This window comes from Coregonus lavaretus (assembly GCF_964263955.1).
Source record: "Coregonus lavaretus genome assembly, contig: HAP1_SCAFFOLD_3220, whole genome shotgun sequence".
Classification (NCBI taxonomy): Eukaryota; Metazoa; Chordata; class Actinopteri; order Salmoniformes; family Salmonidae; genus Coregonus; species Coregonus lavaretus.
The window spans coordinates 7,573-27,887 of record NW_028158660.1 but is presented as its reverse complement, the minus strand read 5'-3'; the positions used below and the strand labels follow the sequence as shown (position 1 = coordinate 27,887).

Genomic DNA, 20,315 nt, shown 5'->3' with positions numbered 1-20,315 from the left:
GTTTATTTCTCTATTTCTCTGAGAGTTCCTGTACCAAAACGAATAGACCTAAAAGCATTTTCTACCTAATTCCTACCGATGCCAACTGAAACACGAATTCCTAACCTTTCCCTAGCACACACAAACAATCAATTACTATTATTGATTGTTTGTGTAAAACCTCACTGATTCAAAGGGAGCGGATCTCAAGATGACTACACAATCAGCCAAGGCTAATTAATTATACACTAATTAAAATCAACGAGAGGCTCCTGTGGATTGAGCTTTTTCAGTCGAGGAGCGACTTTGAGTGAGTGTGTGTGTTTTATCTGTGTTTACTGCTGTAGGTAAAACTCTCTGCTAGGAGCCATCAGCTGGTTCTAGGGTCTGCACTGACTTCATTACATATTTTCAGCCATTGTTTCAAAGTAGATATGAGGAGTACAGAGTCCTTAACCTGGGAAGAGCAGGTCGAAATCCTTACTTTATTCTGTTTCAAGTCGCTTTCTCCCTCGATCTGTCAGTCACTTTATTGTAAAATCGCTTCCTGGAACAGAGCTGGAAATATCTTGACAAACTAATTAATGGTTTGCCATTGCGTTGGTGCTATATATTTCATATTCTTCCTTTCTGTTGTGTAAGTCTGCTCGAATTGTGTCTGCCTGTGTCAAAGAACGTCATTATTGTATACAACGGCTATCATTTCTATTCAAACCCATTTGTATCCGTCAAAAAAAGTGTTTTTTAAATAATTCCATGAAATGACAATATTTTGATGAACTGATCTGTAAAAAGTCTGACCATTGAGTGTCTTATCACAATAAAACAAACGAAATAACATTCTGCCTTGAAGCAATGTGTTCAAAAAAACGGATTATCATAAAATGCAAAGTAGCGCATATTTAAGGAGGGTTTGCCTCATTAGCATATTTTAATTTAAAAATAAATAAATACAACTTGTACGACAATAATATATTATATTTATGTATACTTTCAACTGGTAAAGCTTCAGTCTGATGAGAGTAAAGGAAACAATATTCCCTATTAGCCTGTGGTGCCTGGCCTTAATGCAAAGTGCTTCAGACTCTCTCTCTCTATGTCTTCCCTTCTTCTTTCATATAACACATTGGAAATGTACGTCTTTTTGACCCTGCAGTCCCTGGACAACTGAGGGTACCGTCTTTAAAGACAATCCAAACAAAATGTCTTTGATGTTCAGTTTCTTTCCACCCCCCTTCCCTGACACACCACCCCGCCGCCTTTTTGAAATACCCTCCCCCCCCCCCTCCCTCCTTTCCCTTTGTCTTTGGTTTTTTAATGACTATTTTCTGTGTATTGTGCATAATTGCACTCCTAGAACCCTGGCAGCACCTGGCAGCAACCTGGCAGCCTGTAGCTGGCAGTGTGTGCTTGGCCATTGGCGTTTTAAGACACACAAAAAAATGACACACAAATAATAAAAGCTAAAAACTATCTCGCACCAGCAAGTGGCTATGTGCACAAAACTCCACATGGCCACACAATGGGGGGCTTACAGATAGAGACCTGCTGTATATTTTTAAAGATAAACAGCAATGTACAGCGACACTAGCAAAATGCCCACGGAACACGTCAATAAAGCTCACTCCCAGCAGAACTTGCGGCACGCCACGAACCCTCTCCAGCTGTGAAGCCTTATCGCAAGCACAACAATACCGATAATGCTAACGTTTTCCAGGCGCACGTCTACTTTGTTAAATCTCATTAGAGAAAAAAAAAAAGGACGTGCTTGCCATACCACGCATCTAAAGGGCCATGTTTATGGCTGATTAGTCATATAGAATCTATTGGTCGACCATTGAACAGTCCGCCACTGCTGGACTAGTTATAAATGAGACACCTAGTCAAAACTAGAGGTAGTGAGATGCTCTAGACACAACTATGTGGTATTGATACTACTACAATACATGAGGGGCTATAGAGAAAAGAGAGGCTCCTATCGCCAAATAGCCTGGCTCACCCAAAAACACATCCCTTTCAAGACAGGCCTCTCTCAACTCCCCTCAGACAACCACCTCACAACATCATCACTAGAGGAATGGGAGGAGGTGATGGGGTTGTAGACCGTCAAACACACGCCAGTTTATTAGGACTGGGTGGCAATGCCGAAGGAGAGAGAGAGGGTAAGGGAGTGAAGGGGGCTGGCACAGACAGATTATTCATTCTAGAAAGTGCCCGTGGCCACAGGCTGCCCACCCTATTGCAGATGAGCGCAGGCTTGGCCATGTGAACCCCCCCCCGCCCCCCCCCCCCAGTCCCATTTGGGTAATTTAATTATTATGGGCTGGCAGGCCCTGATTGATTTGTTTAGGAGATCAACAAGATGGCTGGCTGTAGTTTAACACCGCTTGCAGAGCTTGTCCAGGCCTGGTGGTGGATTAGGAGTCTCTTCTTCTCGTTTGAGGTTTCATCTCTCACTTTTTCTTCAACTCTGTTCATTTCTCATCCTTCTCACTCCGCACTGGTACTCTCCACCTCCTCTTTTCAACTCCCTCTCATCAACTTTTCTCACAGATCTCTCTGTCCTTATTTAAAGCCACAGCTTTAAATACTAAACAACTAATTCAAACTGTTGGGAAAAAACACTTTCCCAACTTTGTTACGAACAGTGACAAGTGTACTTTCCCATATTAAAGCGTGCAGGAGAGAGAGAGAGAGAGAGACAGAAAGACAGCTACAGTGAGTGAGAGAGAGAGAGAGAGAGAGAGAGAGAGAGAGAGAGAGAGAGAGAGAGAGAGAGAGAGCTGTGTGTTTGAATAACAGGAGCGGGGACAAGTGACAGCCCTGTCCAAATCTGGTGTCTCCTCTCTCTCTGTCACATGGGCCACGCTCCACCACCCCCACAAGGTCGTTGGATGTGAGCACGCCAGCAGGGGACCACGAGACATGATGCCATTGCTGTCACCGTCCATCTGGCAGCTTGTATCTCTCTCATAAAACCTGTTATGAAGCAGGTAGGGAGTCCATTGCCTTCCTTCAGGGCAGTTCATAGATAGGGAGTCCACTGCCTTCCTACAGGCCAGTTCTCTTGCATGGCGACAGTTGTGCGAACAGTAGTTTGGTCACAGTTTTGGGACTTTGTTCGCTTGCTAACCCTTTCAATACACACAGAGGTAAATCACACGAAACAAGCCACTGTTATGTATCACATAATCTGCTGTGGCTTAGAGGGACATTAGTGTCTGTGGAGCTGACATCCAGAGATCACCACTTCTTATACCTCAAACCAGGTGGTACAGTCCATCCCCCCCTCCTCTTACCACTCCTTTTGGTTCAGCCTAGTTCCCACCACCCTTTTGCTTTGATGTCCCCACAAACCACCTGTGTCCCTATAAATCACCTCTGGCAGTTGTGGTGGAGCTGCCAGCAGAGCTCCAGTAGTGAGGGGAAATCTCTGTTGTGGATCGCTAATCTCATTATGTAAATGAAAAGTTCATAAAGTCACGCTCGCTTTTGTTCGCCACAATTTGATTTATGGGGACCTTTTTATGCCAGACATTATGAGCATGGTTCTTCGCTGGTTTACGGGCAAGGCTCTGCTTGCGCGGTTCAAGGATTTCTCCTTCATGGACTGAGAGTCGTGGAGTAATTGCAATTTTGTTTAATGTCTATTGGTTCTCTCATGTATGTTAGTGAAAAGATATGGCAGGGGAATATCTTTAACTGCTGAATACTAGCATCACAGAATTATAGAGCTAAAAAGTAAAGAAACAAACAAACAAACAAACAAACAAAAACAAACAAACAAACAAAAAGATGAACTAGTTGGTCATAATAGCATCCCAACCACCCATCGTCGCCAAACCCACTGGCTCCAGGTCATCTATAAATCATTTCTAGGCAAATCCCCACCTTATCTTAGCTCATTGGTCACCATAGCAACACCCACCCGTAGTATGCTCTCCAGCAGGTATATCTCACTGGTCATCCCCAAAGCCAACACCTCCTTTGGTTGCCATTCCTTCCAGTTCTCTGCTGCAAATGACTGGAACGAACTGCAAAAATCTCTGAAGCTGGAGGCACTTATCTCCCTCACTATCTTTAAGCATCAGTTGTCAGAGCAGCTTACTGATCACTGCACCTGTACACAGCCCATCTGTAATTAGCCCACCCAACTACCTCATCCCCATATTGTTATTTACATTGTTATATATTTTGCTCATTTGCACCCCAGTATCTCTATTTGCACATCATCTTCTGCACATCTATCACTCCAGTGTTAATACTACATTATAATTGCAATTATTTTGCACTATGGCCTATTTATTGCCTTACCTCCATAACTTACTACATTTGCACACACTGTATAGAGATGTTCTATTGTGTTATTGACTGTACGTTTTGTTTATTCCATATGTAACTCTGTGTTGTTGTTGTTTTTATCGCACTGCTTTGCTTTATCTTGGCCAGGTCGCAGTTGTAAATGAGAACTTGTTCTCAACTGGCTTACCTGGTTAAATAAAGGTGAAAATAAAAAATAAATAAATAAATCCCTGCCTACCACTATTGGACCAATCTCCCAAAATATGAGGTGAAATACTAACAGAGAAATGGGATGTTTACCTACCTGCTTATCCCTGTAAAGAAAGCAATTTTATTACAAACACAGTAAAGACTACTTGAAAACAACACATTAAAAATATCAACTTTGTGAGAATTTGCATCAAGTGTGCCCAAGCTAGATTATCGAGAAGAGAGAGGGGTGGAACAATCCGCCGTGGTAGCAATCATTTCCCATAATTTCCCGCGTTACATTCAACCGTGACATCCTCTCCCTTATAGTCTATCATTTGGTTTGGATGCTGTTTAAAGCAGTGGCCACAGCCATTTTACAGACGCCCATCACCTATTCCCGTTCTACCCCACGTCACACTGCAGCAACTGGAGAAGCAAATCAAACGTCATTTATGCACGTTTTTCCAACATTCTGGGAGTGTCTCCTGCCAGGACTCATTAGGAGGCAGAAGAGAGGCAGAACATTAACATACATAATGTGGTCATAGCAACGGGAGAGGATATAAGGGCTGACAGAGGGGGGAGGGGGGGGGGGGGGGGGCTGAACAGTTTACCCAGCATTCATTAGCATGGCGAGATCAACAATTACCCATGCGAAACCCACCTCACCATCTCCAAACATTTGAAATTTCAGAGTTAAAAGCAAACAAACCACCCCTAATAACCCCCCAACCACCACCCTTCTCCCCCAACCACCACCCTTCTTCCCCCAACCACCACCCTTCTTCCCCCAACCACCACCCTTCTCCCCCCAACCACCACCCTTCTCCCCCCAACCACCACCCTTCTCCCCCCAACCACCATCCTTCTCCCCCCAACCACCACCCTTTTCCCCCCAACCACCACCCTTCTCCCCCCAACCACCACCCTTCTCCCTCCAACCACCACCCTTCTCCCCCCAACCACCACCCTTCTCCCCCCAACCACCATCCTCCTCCTACTAAACACCCGTCGCTCCACCAGATTGTAATTGCTCGGTAATTCTCACATTCAAGGGGTAAACAAACACAGAACACACACACGCACACATTAAACAATTGCACGCCAAGGATGGAATGAAACACAAAATAGGGAAAAAAAACAGACACACACGTAGACAAAGACACAGAGGACAAAAAATGAACGTTAGCTGGTAATAGAAAAGGCTTGATTTGTTTGGAGAAGGAGCTAGCTCAGTTTAGTCACTTCATTTGAATAGGAGTGTTTAAATCTGGTTAGATTAGAGGTGAAGGTTCAGTTGTGTTGTTAGTTATAGTCTTACCTCGGATGGGGGTACCCTCTGGAAGAAGAGATACAAAACGAAGAAGACAACAGTTTAGTTCAAGATTAACGTTAGGAGGAGTTATTTGTTTGGTGAATCAACCAGTTCCTTGCTAGGAGTTATTTGTTTGGTGAATCAACCAGTTCCTTGCTAGGAGTTATTTGTTTGGTGAATCAACCAGTTCCTTGCTAGGAGTTATCTGTTTGGTGAATCAACCAGTTCCTTGCTAGGAGTTATTTGTTTGGTGAATCAACCAGTTCCTTGCTAGGAGTTATTTGTTTGGTGAATCAACCAGTTCCTTGCTAGGAGTTATCTGTTTGGTGAATCAACCAGTTCCTTGCTAGGAGTTATTTGTTTGGTGAATCAACCAGTTCCTTGCTAGGAGTTATTTGTTTGGTGAATCAACCAGTTCCTTGCTAGGAGTTATCTGTTTGGTGAATCAACCAGTTCCTTGCTAATTTGCCGTCATGATCAAAGTGTTTAAGAGTTTCTTATTCATTGGGATTTGAAAGACCTCCCACTGCTGGTCTCACAAAGGAACAGAAAGTTGGTATGGTGGGCACGCTCTTGTCCCCTTCTCTCCTCCTCTCCCTCTCTTCTCCTCTCACTCTCTCCTCCTCTCTCTCTCTTCGCTTCTCCTCCTCTCCCTCTCACCTCCTCGCCCTCTCTTCTCCTCCTCTCCTCCTCCTCTCCTCCTCTCCCTCTCTCCCTCTCTTCTCCTCCTCTCCCTCTCTCTCCCGCTCTCCTCCTCTCCTTATCTTCTCCTCAGCCATATTAAGGCAGGAACACAATGCAGTGCCTGAGCTCGGAGGGAGGCTTGGGGTCTTTGCCACTATTAACACTGATAAGGGGAGTCGAAAGAGGATTGGACCTAAGTCGATGTGCCTGCTAAGATCACATAGCCCTTTCCCAGCCAAGTGACCTTGCGGTCTGGGATGCCAAACAGTTGACAGCCCTGGTACATTTACATTTTAGTCATTTAGCAGACGCTCTTATCCAGAGCGACTTACAGTTAGTGAGTGCATACATTTTTCATACTGGCCCCCCCCGTGGGAAATGAACCCACAACCCTGGCGTTGCAAGTGCCATGCTCTACCAACTGAGCTACAGGGGACTATAGTCTGGTACCAGACTACCAGACTACCAGGACTCTGTAGCAGAGAGGCTGGCCAGAGGCACTGTAATAGGCATGTGGATGGCACCTAATTGGGGGCTAGTGTGGCTCTCCTGGGGTCCTGAGTTGCTACCCAACCTAGGTCACCCTGGAATGGGGAGTTGAGTGGAAAGAGAGTCAACCTCCTAGTATTTTATTTGTTTTCTTTCACACCCTCTTACTATTCCTCGTAGTCTCTGCCATTGTGTGTGTTTTTACTCAACAATTTTGCTCTCGTTTTCACTCAGCCTCTCTACTTCTCCTCTCACACTCTCGTCCTCTCTAATGCTCTTCCTCTTGTCTGTGCCTCTCTTCCTCTCTCTTTCTCCCTACCTCTCTGTATGAGTCAGAACAGCAGACTGACAGAGCTCTGCCCTGGGCTACCCCCTGAGAGCGCCACCAGGGCGGCGCCAGCCCAGCGGAGGTGCCCTACTTAGTGCCGGGGCCCGCGGCACACAACGCAGGAAGGGGCTAAAGGTTAATGCGGCCTGTTGTGGCAGACTCTACAGCCCTGGACTGTGTGCCAGTGTGACAACAGGGAGCTACAATCACAGACACAAAACCCCTCTGTCTTTCATAGCTGGTCAGTACAGAGAACCTAAGTCTGTAAGCCATGTTGGAACTTAAGACGTGATTTATAATGGATTCTGTTCTAGGGCTGCTGTTCCTCGTCTAGGTTCAGAGTGCTTCTTTGTTTTGCCAGCAGTGGGGAGGTGTGAGTTTTGAGCTTGGATGTTTTGACTGGTTTTTCGAATCTCCATGGATGTTACATCCCCATAAATATGGCTACTGTGGATCCTTTTTAAATGCTCATATCAGAGATATGGAACCACACAGAAAGGGGAACAGGGTTTGGGACTGTTAAGTTGTTAGCGTTAGAGGTCAAGGGCAGCAGGAAGCTTGTGTGTTAATTTGTTCTCTGAAGTTAGAATTTTAGTTAGGAGTAAGGAGTTACTAGTTAAGGTTTGGTTAGGTGGGGTTAGGTTAGGTTTGGTTAAGGTTAGGTTTGGTTAGGTTAAGGTTAATAAACCAGGTTTGTAAAACGAGGGTTGTCAACTCTGGATCCTGATTAAAACAGAGTGGATAGGGAGGAAGATTTAATAAATGGTGAAACCATGAAAGCAAAGACAAGGGAGCAGGAAGGGAACAGGAAGGGAGCAGGAAGGGAACAGGAAGGGAACAGGAAGGGAACAGGAAGGGAACAGGACGGGAACAGGACGGGAACAGGAAGGGAGCAGGAAGGGAGGAAGGGAACAGGAAGGGAACACGAAGGGAACAGGGAAACAAAGACTAACTATAGGTTTCATCCTTCTCTCAGAGCCTAAGCGAAGGAATGCCTTGTTAATTTTATCCTCTGAAAATGAGGAAAAATCCTTAAATTCAGGGCTCAATAGACTTACAATGCCACTCTATGTAAATTGAACACTGAAGGGCTCGGGTCAAGCTTAACCACTAAGGTTGATGAAAATCAGCATGTGTGGCACCGGTCCACCTGTATTATTACAGTATACACACGCAAGTCATAAACTCAGATTTTAATCTCTGGTGAACTGTGGCTTTATCAGTTTAGGGCAGAAGTGACCCAAATGTACCTCAACGGCCAACGACCTTCTGCACAATAGCCAGCAGTGTGGCGACATTGACTCTGCATAATGTCCCCATTCTTGTGTGTAAAATCCTTCTACATGTGAAGAAAAAAAACGTGTGGTTGTGGATGCGGCTAGCTGTCCAGAGGCTATGCCAATCTGGCCAGAGACTGTGTCCATCTGGGTTGGAGATGGAGGGAGGTGGGGGGTGCGGTGGGGTGGGGTGGTTAGGCCAAGTGCCAGGTTTTGACCCCCTCGGATATCTGGATGACCTTCTCGTTTCCATGGAGACCGCTCAGGGCTCCTGGCACCCTGGATGTTAGAACACCACATCTGTCCATCTGAATCATGCCATCTCTTGCTGCTCTATCCCTGCCCCATGGATGACCTCTGTGATGTTCAGTGTATCTGGGCTGTGATGTTCAGTGTATCTGGGCTGTGATGTTCAGTGTATCTGGGCTGTGATGTTCAGTGTATCTGGGCTGTGAAGTTCAGTGTATCTGGGCTGTGAAGTTCAGTGTATCTGGGCTGTGATGTTCAGTGTATCTGGGCTGTGATGTTCAGTGTATCTGGGCTGTGATGTTCAGTGTATCTGGGCTGTGATGTTCAGTGTTTCTGTGCTGGGTGTATGCACATGTGTTTTTGAGCGTGTGTGTGTGTGTGTGTGTACAAAAATGCACACAGCTCACGTGGAACGCCAAACCATCCAGTATCTTGAGGAAGATTTGGGTCATATTCCAAACCTAATATAAAAAGAGACTGAATAAAAGACCTCATTCTTTATGATGTACGCATCCCAGCTCCCTCTCTCTACCGCTTTCCATTTCTCTCTCTCTCTCTCTCTCCTCTCTTGATAATCTGCTCAGCCTGACAAGGCCAGCGAGGGCCTGGGGTCGGGAGCCATGGGGACAGGTGAGAAATGTCAGGCCTCCTTCACACCTCCAGAGGAGCTCACCTCGGGGACTCTGCATGCAAATATCAGCACAGCAGTAAGTATGGACCTGGCACATCCATCCAGCCAACACCAGCACTGTCTCCAGAGGCTCAACACTACACGAGCCGCGTCCAAATGAAGGGCTTTATGTGCTTTTGTGTGGTTTGTGTGGCTAAAATGCCACATTGTTAAGGTGTGAGGTGTACATGGTAAACACACGAGCGTGTGTGTGATACTGGGATGCTAGCGTGTGTTTGTGAGGAAGAGGTGTAAGAGTTAGCCGTCCCCCCATCCACGTTGGGGGACCCATCAATCCCAGAATCCTCCCTGGGTTAAGTCTGCCTGAAGTTAAATCAAGTGCCACAGCAACAGCCAACCAACAACCAGATCACTCACAGACAAAAAAAGAGAGTCCCTATTCAGGAAGTTTAACCACCACAGGAACCTTTCCATCTTTCTTCATCAACGTCTCCAAGGGCACTGCCAGCAGTGCCAGGAGGGATGTACACACAACTGGGTACGTTCCCATATATCACTGACGCAGAGATGTCTGACACCAAAACTAATGAAGGCTTCAAACAAACGGAGAGAGGCATGGCATACTAGGTAGAGGAAAAAATTTAACCAAACTGTACTGAATAAAGACCCCCCCCCCCCAAGAGAGAAACAATATTGAAGTATTTATTCTACCTCGATCATTTGAAGCGCGTCTGCTCCGTTCCTTTTGGAAAGGGGAGATTAAAAAGGAGCGTTCGGCTGCTCGACTGGAAATGATCGCAGCTGAGGGGGTTTGGTAGACTGGGATCTCCAGTAACAACAGCAAGCAGTCTTCAATGGAGTCAGGCCCCTCAGCTAAAATCGCTATAATAGGCCTTCATATTTTAAAATAGGCAAAGAAGACTTGTTTTGCTCACAGACAACTAAAGGCATGCATTTGAATGCTTTCGATGCCCCAAATTATAACAGATGGGGCTCAAAAAGCAGGCCTCAGATAAAAATCTGAAGTGTGGAAATGTGGTTAAGAAAAAGCAGACCCGATCCATAACACTTGGAAAGGGCTACAAAGCTTTAGCTGGAGTTTTGTCAGACAGTTGGGGAGTACTGGGCAGCAGGAAAAGTATTTATTGAGGAAACGTTTGGCTAAGGAGGGAAGGTCGAGCTGGCAACAGCGTGGGGCTGGAGGGTTCCGCCACACAACACTCCTGCAACGCCCCCAAAACCTGGAAAGAACTCCAGTTCACCCCGTCACCACTACACCTTCCTGCCTTTATGGCACGGAGACTTGTTTTTGTGCAAATTCTCAGGGTCACTGAAGCCCTCGACTGTGTGCTTTCTCATGTGTGTGTGTGTGTGTGTGTGAGAGTGTGTGTGTGTGTGTGTGTGTGTGTGTGTGTGTGTGTGTGTGTGTGTGTGTGTGTGTGTGTGTGTGTGTGTGTGTGTGTGTGTGCGTGTGCATGTGTGTGTTGGTGGGGCAAAGGTAATATTTGTCTGTTCCTAAACCACAGGGTTCCTAGGTAACCTTCATCTTATTAATACTAGTACACTCATCTTATTAATACTAGTACACTCATCTTATTAATACTAGTACACTCATCTTATTAATACTAGTACACTCATCTTATTAATACTAGTACACTCATCTTATTAATACTAGTACACTCATGTTATTATCCTACATCTCAGTCCAATTCTACACAACAGCAGGTGGAACTGTCTACACAGGTGGTGAAAGTAGCTTGGACAGCATTGTTCCTGTTCGTTGAGTGGTTGAGAGGTGTGTTGAACACACAGACGGAGACACACACACCACACACCTCAGGTTCCTCTCCTTGTTTCACCTTTCTACTTGAGTCTGGGAGCCGAAGACGGTTCACATAGGCGGGAAAAGATACAAGTAAAAAAAGGAAGGGTAGGAAAGGGACAGAGAGAAGAAGAGAGGGAGGAAGGAAGGAGGTGGAGGATGAGAGGGACAGAGAGAAGAAGAGAGGGAGGAAGGAAGGAGGTGGAGGAGGAGAGGGACAGAGAGAAGAAGAGAGGGAGGAAGGAAGGAGGTGGAGGAGGAGAGGGACAGAGAGAAGAAGAGAGGGAGGAAGGAAGGAGGTGGAGGAGGAAAGGGACAGAGAGAAGAAGAGAGGGAGGAAGGAAGGAGGTGGAGGAGGAGAGGGACAGAAAGAAGAAGAGAGGGAGGAAGGAAGGAGGTGGAGGAGGAGAGGGACAGAGAGAAGAAGAGAGGGAGGTAGGAAGGAGGTGGAGGAGAGGGACAGAGAGAAGAAGAGAGGGAGGAAGGAAGGAGGTGGAGGAGGAGAGGGACAGAGAGAAGAAGAGAGGGAGGAAGGAAGGAGGTGGAGGAGGAGAGGGACAGAGAGAAGAAGAGAGGGAGGAAGGAAGGAGGTGGAGGAGGAGAGGATGTGGGGCATGCATTTTAAAAGTAGTTAAAATGCCATCTGCTTTGGGGACAATGGGGATGTTTGTGGACTTCGTGAGACACTTACCAAAGGCTTCTGAAAATCATAATGGAACAGATAAACAAACAGAAAGAAGGAAAAACAGAACAGTTAATTTGAGGGTTTAGATGCTGGTAGTATTACCATCTAGAGTGCTGGAATGGGGTCTTTTATGACCCCAGAAGGTGAATATTACATGACATTTTTCACACAAAAAAGTAATATTTCACACAGGTGATCAGGCAGCAAGAGGTTAGCATTAAGTAAATGTACCAATTATTGACTTGTGTGTAGAACTGTGGCAAGTTTACGATCATAAAAAAAAAACATCTTATTTAATTCAAATTCTGGCTTTATTCGTTTTTATTTTATTTAACTAGGCAAGTCAGTTAAGAACAAATTCTTATTTACAATGACGGCCAACACCGGCCAAACCCGGACAACGCTGGGCCAATTGTGCGCCGCCCTATGGGACTCCCAATCACGGCCGGTTGTGATACAGCCTGGAATCGAACCAGGGGGTCTGTAGTGACGCCTCAAGCACTGAGATGCAGCGCCTTAGACCGCTGCGCCACTCGGGAGCCCATACTTGGGGATGTTACCTGTCAAAAGGTACTTTGCCAAATGCTTTATTAATTGTATAATGCCAAGGGGTAAGACATCTACGATGCATATCAGCGACACAGTATTAACCAAAGTATTTATAAGTGCTTAGAAAATTGGAATAGACACTTTAATTTTTAAATAGTGTTCAACTTCAGGTTAGATAATTAGTTATTTGGCTTTAGTCCCGTTTTGTTCTTGTTATTGGTTAGTGGTATGAACTGAGAACTTTGTTGTGGGTCAGATAGAGGTTGTTGACGTCTGCATGACGTGCATTCAGAGTGACACAACAGCGTTTCGACGGACAGACAGACAACAGACAGAGACACAGCGAGGCAATCCGCTATGAGTGCAAAAACGCTGACGCACAGCGAAAAATAAAGACATTGTGAAACAGAGAGACAGGTGAGAGACGCAAACAGGGGGTAAACACGTACAATATCAGACGGCAGAAAATCCTGTAACAACGCAACAAGCTTTCTCTGTAACTCTTTGAGCTTCACTTATGAACAACAACAACAACAAGCAAGCAAAACACACAAACATCTCAGGATATGTCAAGCCTAATCATGTTTCAGTATGCATGTTTGTCAGTTCAATCTATAAATGAAGCCCAATGAGTCTGCCCTCCTACCGTCGTAGCACAGGATGTAGCTGACTGCGTGCTAAAACGAGCTCTAGAACCTAGACATTAACATAAAGTGGAAGAAAAACTCAGCTTCATAGGAATCCCTTACTGTGGACTGCTGTCCTCAGATAGGGAAGTCAATAGTATTTTTTGCACACAACCTCGGTCCTCCAAAGCACTCCGCGAGCCCCTGAATCCCCCACAGAGAAACCCCCTGTCCGCTAACACCAAGACACGGAGCACTCAGAAAGTTGTACAACATCATCTAAATGAGTGAACACTTTTTTTTTTTTTATGCCACCATTGGATTTCTTGGGAGTGAATTTCAAGTGGATATTTTCAGCTGCAATTTGCTCACTTCTTACGAGCCAAAGGTATTTGTCATTTTCTACATTTCCGAAGGACCCACAAAACTGCTATTTTCTATATTTAGCAAAACTAGCAAGGTTTAAAAGGGGACACAAATCAAGTGTTTTAGTGTGCAGCTCGCAAGGACCAAAGCTAGGGCAAGAACTCAGTCGAGACAGACTAAAGCTGCAAATCAAATAGGATGTATTGAATTTTTCTGACACATCGTAGACCCAAAATATCTACCCCCTTTTGCCTGGGGCCACTTTAAGGCTGGATTTAATTATATATACAGTTGAAGTCGGAAGTTTACATACACTTAGGTTGGAGTCATTAAAACTTGTTTTTCAACCACTCCACAAATGTCTTGTTAAGAAACTATAGTTTTGGCAAGTCGGTTAGGACATCTACTTTGTGCATGACACAAGTAATTTTTCCAACATTTGTTTACAGACAGATTATTTCACTTATAATTCACTGTATCACAATTCCAGTGGGGTCAGAAGTTTACATACACTAAAATGACTGTGCCTTTAAACAGCTTGGAAAATTCCAGAAAAAGATGTCATGGCTTTAGAAGCTTCTGATAGGCTAATTGACATCATTTGAGTCAATTGGAGGTGTACCTGTGGATGTATTTCAAGGCCTACCTTCAAACTCAGTGCCTCTTTGCTTGACATCATGGGAAAATCAAAATAAATCAGCCAAGACCTCAGAAAACAAATGGTAGACCTCCACAAGTCTGGTTCATCATTGGGAGCAATTTCCAAACACCTGAAGGTACCACGTTCATCTGTACAAACAATAGTACGCAAGTATAAACACCATGGGACCACGCAGCTGTCATACCGCTCAGGAAGGAGATGCGTTCTGTCTCCTAAAGATTAACGTACTTTGGTGCGAAAAGTGCAAATCAATCCCAGAACAACAGCAAAGGACCCTGTGAAGATGCTGGAGGAAACAGGTACAAAAGTATCTATAGCCACAGTAAAACGAGTCCTATATCGACATAACCTGAAAGGCCTCTCAGCAAGGAAGAAGCCACTGCTCCAAAACCGCCATAAAAAAGCCAGACTACGGTTTGCAAATGCACATGGGGACAAAGATTGTACTTTTTGGAGAAATGTCCTCTGGTCTGATGAAACAAAAATAGAACTCTTTGGCCATAATGACCATCGTTATGTTTGGAGGAAAAAGGGGATGGCTTGCAAGCCGAAGAACACCATCCCAACCGTGAAGCACGGGGGTGGCAGCATCATGCTGTGGGGGTGCTTTGCTGCAGGAGGGACTGGTGCACTTCACAAAATAGATGGCATCATGAGGAAGGAAAATTATGTGGATATATTGAAGCAACATCCCAAGACATCAGTCAGGAAGTTAAAGCTTGGTCGCAAATGGGTCTTCCAAATGGACAATGAACCCAAGCATACTTCCAAAGTTGTGGCAAAATGGCTTAAGGACAACAAAGTCAAGGTATTGGAGTGGCCATCACAAAGCCCTGACCTCAATCCTATAGAAAATGTGTGGGCAGAACTGAAAAAGCATGTGCGAGCAAGGAGGCCTACAAACCTGACTCAGTTACACCAGCTGTGTCAGGAGGAATGGGCCAAAATTCACCCAACTTATTGTGGGAAGCTTGTGGAAGGCTACCCGAAAGGTTTGACCCAAGTTAAACAATTTAAAGGCAATGCTACCAAATACTAATTGAGTGTATGTAAACTTCTGACCCACTTGGAATGTGATGAAAGCAATAAAAGCTGAAATAAATCATTCTCACATTCTTAAAATAAAGTGGTGATCCTAACTGACCTAAGACTGGGAATTTTTACTAGGATTAAATGTCAGGAATTGTGAAAGTTTAAATGTATTTGGCTAAGGTGTATGTCAACTTCTGACTTCAACTGTATAGTTAGACTCAGCTGTACTGGGTCTCTCAATAAAGGTTTAATAAATGTTTTGACCTGCCCTCGATCAGATCTACTGAACAGTATAAAGCCCAAATCATCCTCCCAGTCACCACGTATCAATCATACCGTTTCAGGGCTAAGCTATAGCACTCACAATCTGAATCATGGCTGCTCACCCTTTTTTTTTTTTTTTTTTTTTTTTTTTAAAGCAACAAGTTGCAGCTGAAGATGTAGCTAAGCAACCAGTGCAGCCGAAGGTGTAGCTAAGTAACCAGCGCAGCCGAAGGTGTAGCTAAGCAACCAGGGCCCGGTTTCCCAAAAGCATCTTAAGGCCAAGTTCATCGTTAGAAACATATGGTTCTAAGATGAACTTAGCCTTGGTTGCTGAAGGTGTAGCTAAGCAACCAGGGCAGCTGAAGGTGTAGCTAAGCAACAGCGTGAACACATAATTTCCTTACCTGAGCGCAGCTGTTTGATTCGCCCGTTACTTGCGTTGGGGTCTATGGGCAGGAAGTCCTTGAACCAGGTGATTTCTGGGTCGGGGTTGCCGCTGGCAGCACAGAGCATGGTGGCTGTCCGGGTCCGCTCGACTACCTTCAGCTGTGGACCCATGTCTATGTTGGGGAACCCTCCCGGGAGCAAGTCCTCTTTAGAGGGGAGAAAGGAAAAATACATGGTTATTTGTATCGGTTCAGTTAATTCACTGGTTACATTGCTACTACAGTAGCACTACTCCATAGGGAGTCTAAGTGAGAGCACCAAATGGTTTATCAACCAGAACACTTTTAGGTACTTGGTAAAACAAGAATAAATATCCTGCTTTAACGTGACTTAATGAGCCTATGTTCCCTGAGAGTCACAAGAGGGATCACTATATCCATTCTAACTCAGCTCAATCCAAATACCTCTACTTACACATAGGGAAGAAAATTGCATGAGAGATATTTCAAAATGAAATCCTCTCTTCCTTGAATATCATGATTGTGTGACCTAACTGTAACCTGTAGTTTACAGTAGCCATTCACACTCCATTAGTTCTAACCGGATATCCTAATCTGAATTGGGTTTAGATAACAGCAGACAGCTACACCTCTAAAGCTCGGGATTACGCTCGGCGCAGAGACAACTCGGATAAACCAATAAAGCAGATTAGGATAATCTTGATGAGCCCAGAAAACTGCAGTCCTCTGAGTCCTGAGAAGTCCCGACCTCAAGCTCCAGCGGGGCGGGAGACATTGGGACCCGAGGAGGGAAAAAGGAAACCAGAGACATCTGCCTCCGACTTCCTCGTTCCAAACGGGTTTACTGGGCTAAACCAATCTGCGGAGACACGCAGCAGCCCACACAAACAAAGCAGACCAATCAGAATACAGAATACATCGTCTGAATCTCAAGTACCTGTGAGTGAGTATTGAAACAAATATAAACAACAGCTTGTACCCCTCATGTACCACCAACCCCACCCCACCAACCCCACCCCACCCCACCAACCCCACCCCACCAACTCCACTCCACACCACCAACCCCACCCCACCAACCCCACCCCACCAACCCCACCCCACCCCACCAACTCCACTCCACTCCACCCCACCAACTCCACTCCACCCCACCAACCCCACCCCACGAACCCCACCCCACCCCACCAACCCCACCAACCCAACCCCACCAACCCCACCCCACCCCACCAACCCCACTCCACCCCACCAACCCAACCCCACCCCACCAACCCCACTCCACCCCACCAACCCAACCCCACCCCACCACACCAACCCCACCACACCCCAGAACACAACAACACTCAAGGCTATGATTAGAGGAGTGCCCTGTCTATCTGCACTTGTCTTTCCATAAAGAAACAACCGTAACACTAGCCACAGCACACTTTAGATCAGGGAAGGAAACACATACAGCGCTAGCAGGCTAATTATCCATTCAGTCGTTGTACACTGCAGCAACTTAGCAATTACTGTACTTGATCATGCAAGTTTAACCAATTATGCGCTATTGAGCAACAAGGGGCTAGTTAGCGCTTCTTAACTAGCACTCCCAATGCTAAGTGTTATTAGCATGGGGCCTCTCCCACTGTCTGTTGCTAGTCTTCTAACATGGGTTCCAGAGTTTCCTCACGCCTGACCGCTACTCAGAAGAGCCGAGTTGTTACTCACGGTTGGGCATTGAGAACCTGGGGGTATCCCCTGCACTGTAATATGCATCAGACACCTCTGGCCACTGATCCAGCTGTGAAGGTAAGACAAGGCCAAGCGTACAGCAGAAGTCATCTCTCATCTTCAGGTTACGGACAATGACCTCACATGAACTGCGCCAGACATCATGGCGGGCATGTCGATGCCTGGAGAGCGCTCGATTGAGGAAATAAGGCCAGTCAGTTTAGTTTGGGTCATGGGGAAGAGTGGTACAAACAGGGATAAGCAGCTTCTCAGGAAGAATAAGAGAGAGCGAGAGAGAGAGAGAGAGAGAGAGAGAGAGAGAGAGAGAGAGAGAGAGAGAGAGAGAGAGAGAGAGACATAGAACAAGGGAGGTTAAAGAGAAAGAGAGAGCAGACAGAGAGAGAGAAAGCATGAGAGAGAGGCCACTAAAGTAGGTCCCACTCATTGGCTTCCAAGCATGAGGGCTGATACTAGCAGAGAGGACTATATATTTGCCGAATCCTCTCCATCGATTATTAACGAATGCTGATGTATAATCTCTTTGTACTGCGGTTCCCCTGAGGGTAGAACATTGCAGTGAGCCTGTATCTCAGCCCACACTTGAGGATGGTACAGAGCTGTGTGAGTCTCCTTTACTCGCTCTCTACTTGTGCCTCTGTGACATCAATGTGCTGTGTGTTAGACGCGTTAAGAGTTGTGGTACTCCGGTTATATTGGCAGGACACACCTGCTTTTTCCCCACAAGAGGCAGGATAGGCTGTCCCACTTCTACAGGGGGCCCTCTGAGATGTGACGTTGAGCATCTATCCACGCTTCACATCACATTAAGTTTGCCTCAACGACCTGTAAGTGGGAGAGCAACTCGTTTAACCACACCCAGTAGTAAATGAAGCCGCAAGAACATACGATGACCAATTTGATTTGAGTTGAATTAAAATCAAGGGAGTGATGGAGGGATCAGTAAGGAGCTTGGAGTGGCGGAGGGCGAGCGAAGGAACAAATGGGCAGTCAGAGAACAGGAAGTGCAGGGGTGGAGGAATCACGATGCAATTACACTATCATTACCCACTGCTCCCAATCGGAGACAGCAGCCTAAAAAATCCCCCTTCTATTAGCATCCCCAGGAATGGTGTCTGATACAATCTCCCTTGCAGCTTAGGGAGCGCTGTCGATAGAACCTGCCGTGCAAGAATAAATAAATCACTGTTTAAAAAATAATGTTAGTTCAGGGTTAACCAGCCTGAGTAAAGGGGGAGAGAGGGAGAGAGGGAAAGAGGGAGAGTGGGAGAGAGGGAGAGAAGCCAATGACGAGGGCTGAGTGTACCCTGAGGGTGTCCTAGAACTGCCAGTGATTATATTTGTGTACGATGCACACTGGTGCTCTCCGCAATGACAAATCTTCGGCGCAAATCGAATCAGCCATGCTGCGACCCGATTGGTCAGTCGAAAAGCCATTGTTTCACTTGCCAGAAGGGCCTTCAAACACGCGCCGCTCATCATCACGTTGCAGAGCATTTGTCATTCACGCTGTGACTGGATTTTTACACGGACAGCAATTACACCCCCGCCTGAGTCGGCTCCTCTGTCCTGCCATGCATGCCTGTACATGTTTTAGGGCTACGGCTAATGCACTAACCCCCACAAACATCCTTAATTGGAGAGATTTCAAACCTTATCCATTAGAATCAAAATATCTCAGATCACTCAGCCCTTACATTGGCTTTTGCAGGGGAGGGGGGACGTTGAAAGCATACGTTACCCAGCATGCAAAACAGGTGTCGCCCCGCCATATTTGTCGAGGGCTTTTGTTTCCTGTCGCTTTCAGAAAACATTTTCATGACGGGTCCCATCGATGCTTGAAATTGGCAGTGTCATGCAATTACATGTTGGCGCTCTTGCCAAGGAATTGTCATCTGGGCAGCTCGGTCTGCCATTGGCCATCCTCAGAGGGATGAGCGTCTGAAAATGGTGTCATTATGATGATCACAAAGCTGGATTACATTGGTCATCTACTCCATCCAACAGCTGGCTGAGGACCCAGATATCCAACACCTACCCTCCAGTGGCTGACCTTTTTCTCTTCGTCTAGTTTCTTTGGCTATGCCGCTGGCGGCGCTCATTATGCTGGTGGCGCTCATTATCTGTGATTATATCTTTAATTGTGATGCGCTGTTTAATGCCATTACGCAAGCGACAGATGCAAAGCCTTTTTTAATCTGATCGGTTAGCTTAGCACCCGCATCTGTGGATTCATGCCATTGGTGCTGTCATCTGTGGACTCATGCCATGGGTGCTGTCATCTGTGGACTCATGCCATGGGTGCTGTCATCTGTGGACTCATGCCATGGGTGCTGTCATCTGTGGATTCATGCCATGGGTGCGGTCATCTGTGGATTCATGCCATGGGTGCTGTCATCTGTGGACTCATGCCATGGGTGCTGTCATCTGTGGACTCATGCCATGGGTGCTGTCGTCTGTGGACTCATGCCATGGGTGCTGTCATGTCCCCTTTCTCGTTTCTGCGACCTACTTGAGCTGGTCATCTCCTCTGAGTTTTTACACCCAAATGAGTGTTGTGTTCCCTTTCTCCGGACCTGGACTTGTGAATCGGGTGTAAAGTACAACTTGATAGAGTAGCTAGTGGAAAGAGGGAAAGACATTTTGGGTCAAGGGTACCATGCAATGATTTCACCCTTTCTGATAGGCTGGCATCAAAGCTCCTTTGACTGAGACATTCATTACCATACCAA

At 46.0% G+C, this 20,315-nt stretch overlaps 1 protein-coding gene across 2 annotated transcripts in view; it reads right to left on the bottom strand.

The window, feature by feature from the left end:
* The window catches only part of LOC311123708 (receptor-type tyrosine-protein phosphatase S-like), a 50,506-nt gene extending 34,466 nt beyond the window's left edge, over positions 1–16,040 (bottom strand). Inside the window, exons 1-2 of one of the 2 annotated variants that reach the window (XM_084197948.1) lie at positions 15,856–16,040; positions 5,795–5,812 (exon numbers count right to left, since the gene is read on the bottom strand). In XM_084197948.1, coding sequence (XP_084054074.1) covers positions 5,795–5,812; positions 15,856–16,009 — 172 coding nt within the window. In that variant the 5' untranslated portion in view covers positions 16,010–16,040. The remainder of the gene's footprint in view (positions 1–5,794; positions 5,813–15,855) is intronic. The other variant, XM_084197949.1, reaches the window with a different exon arrangement.
* Between the last annotated feature and the right edge of the window lie 4,275 nt (positions 16,041–20,315).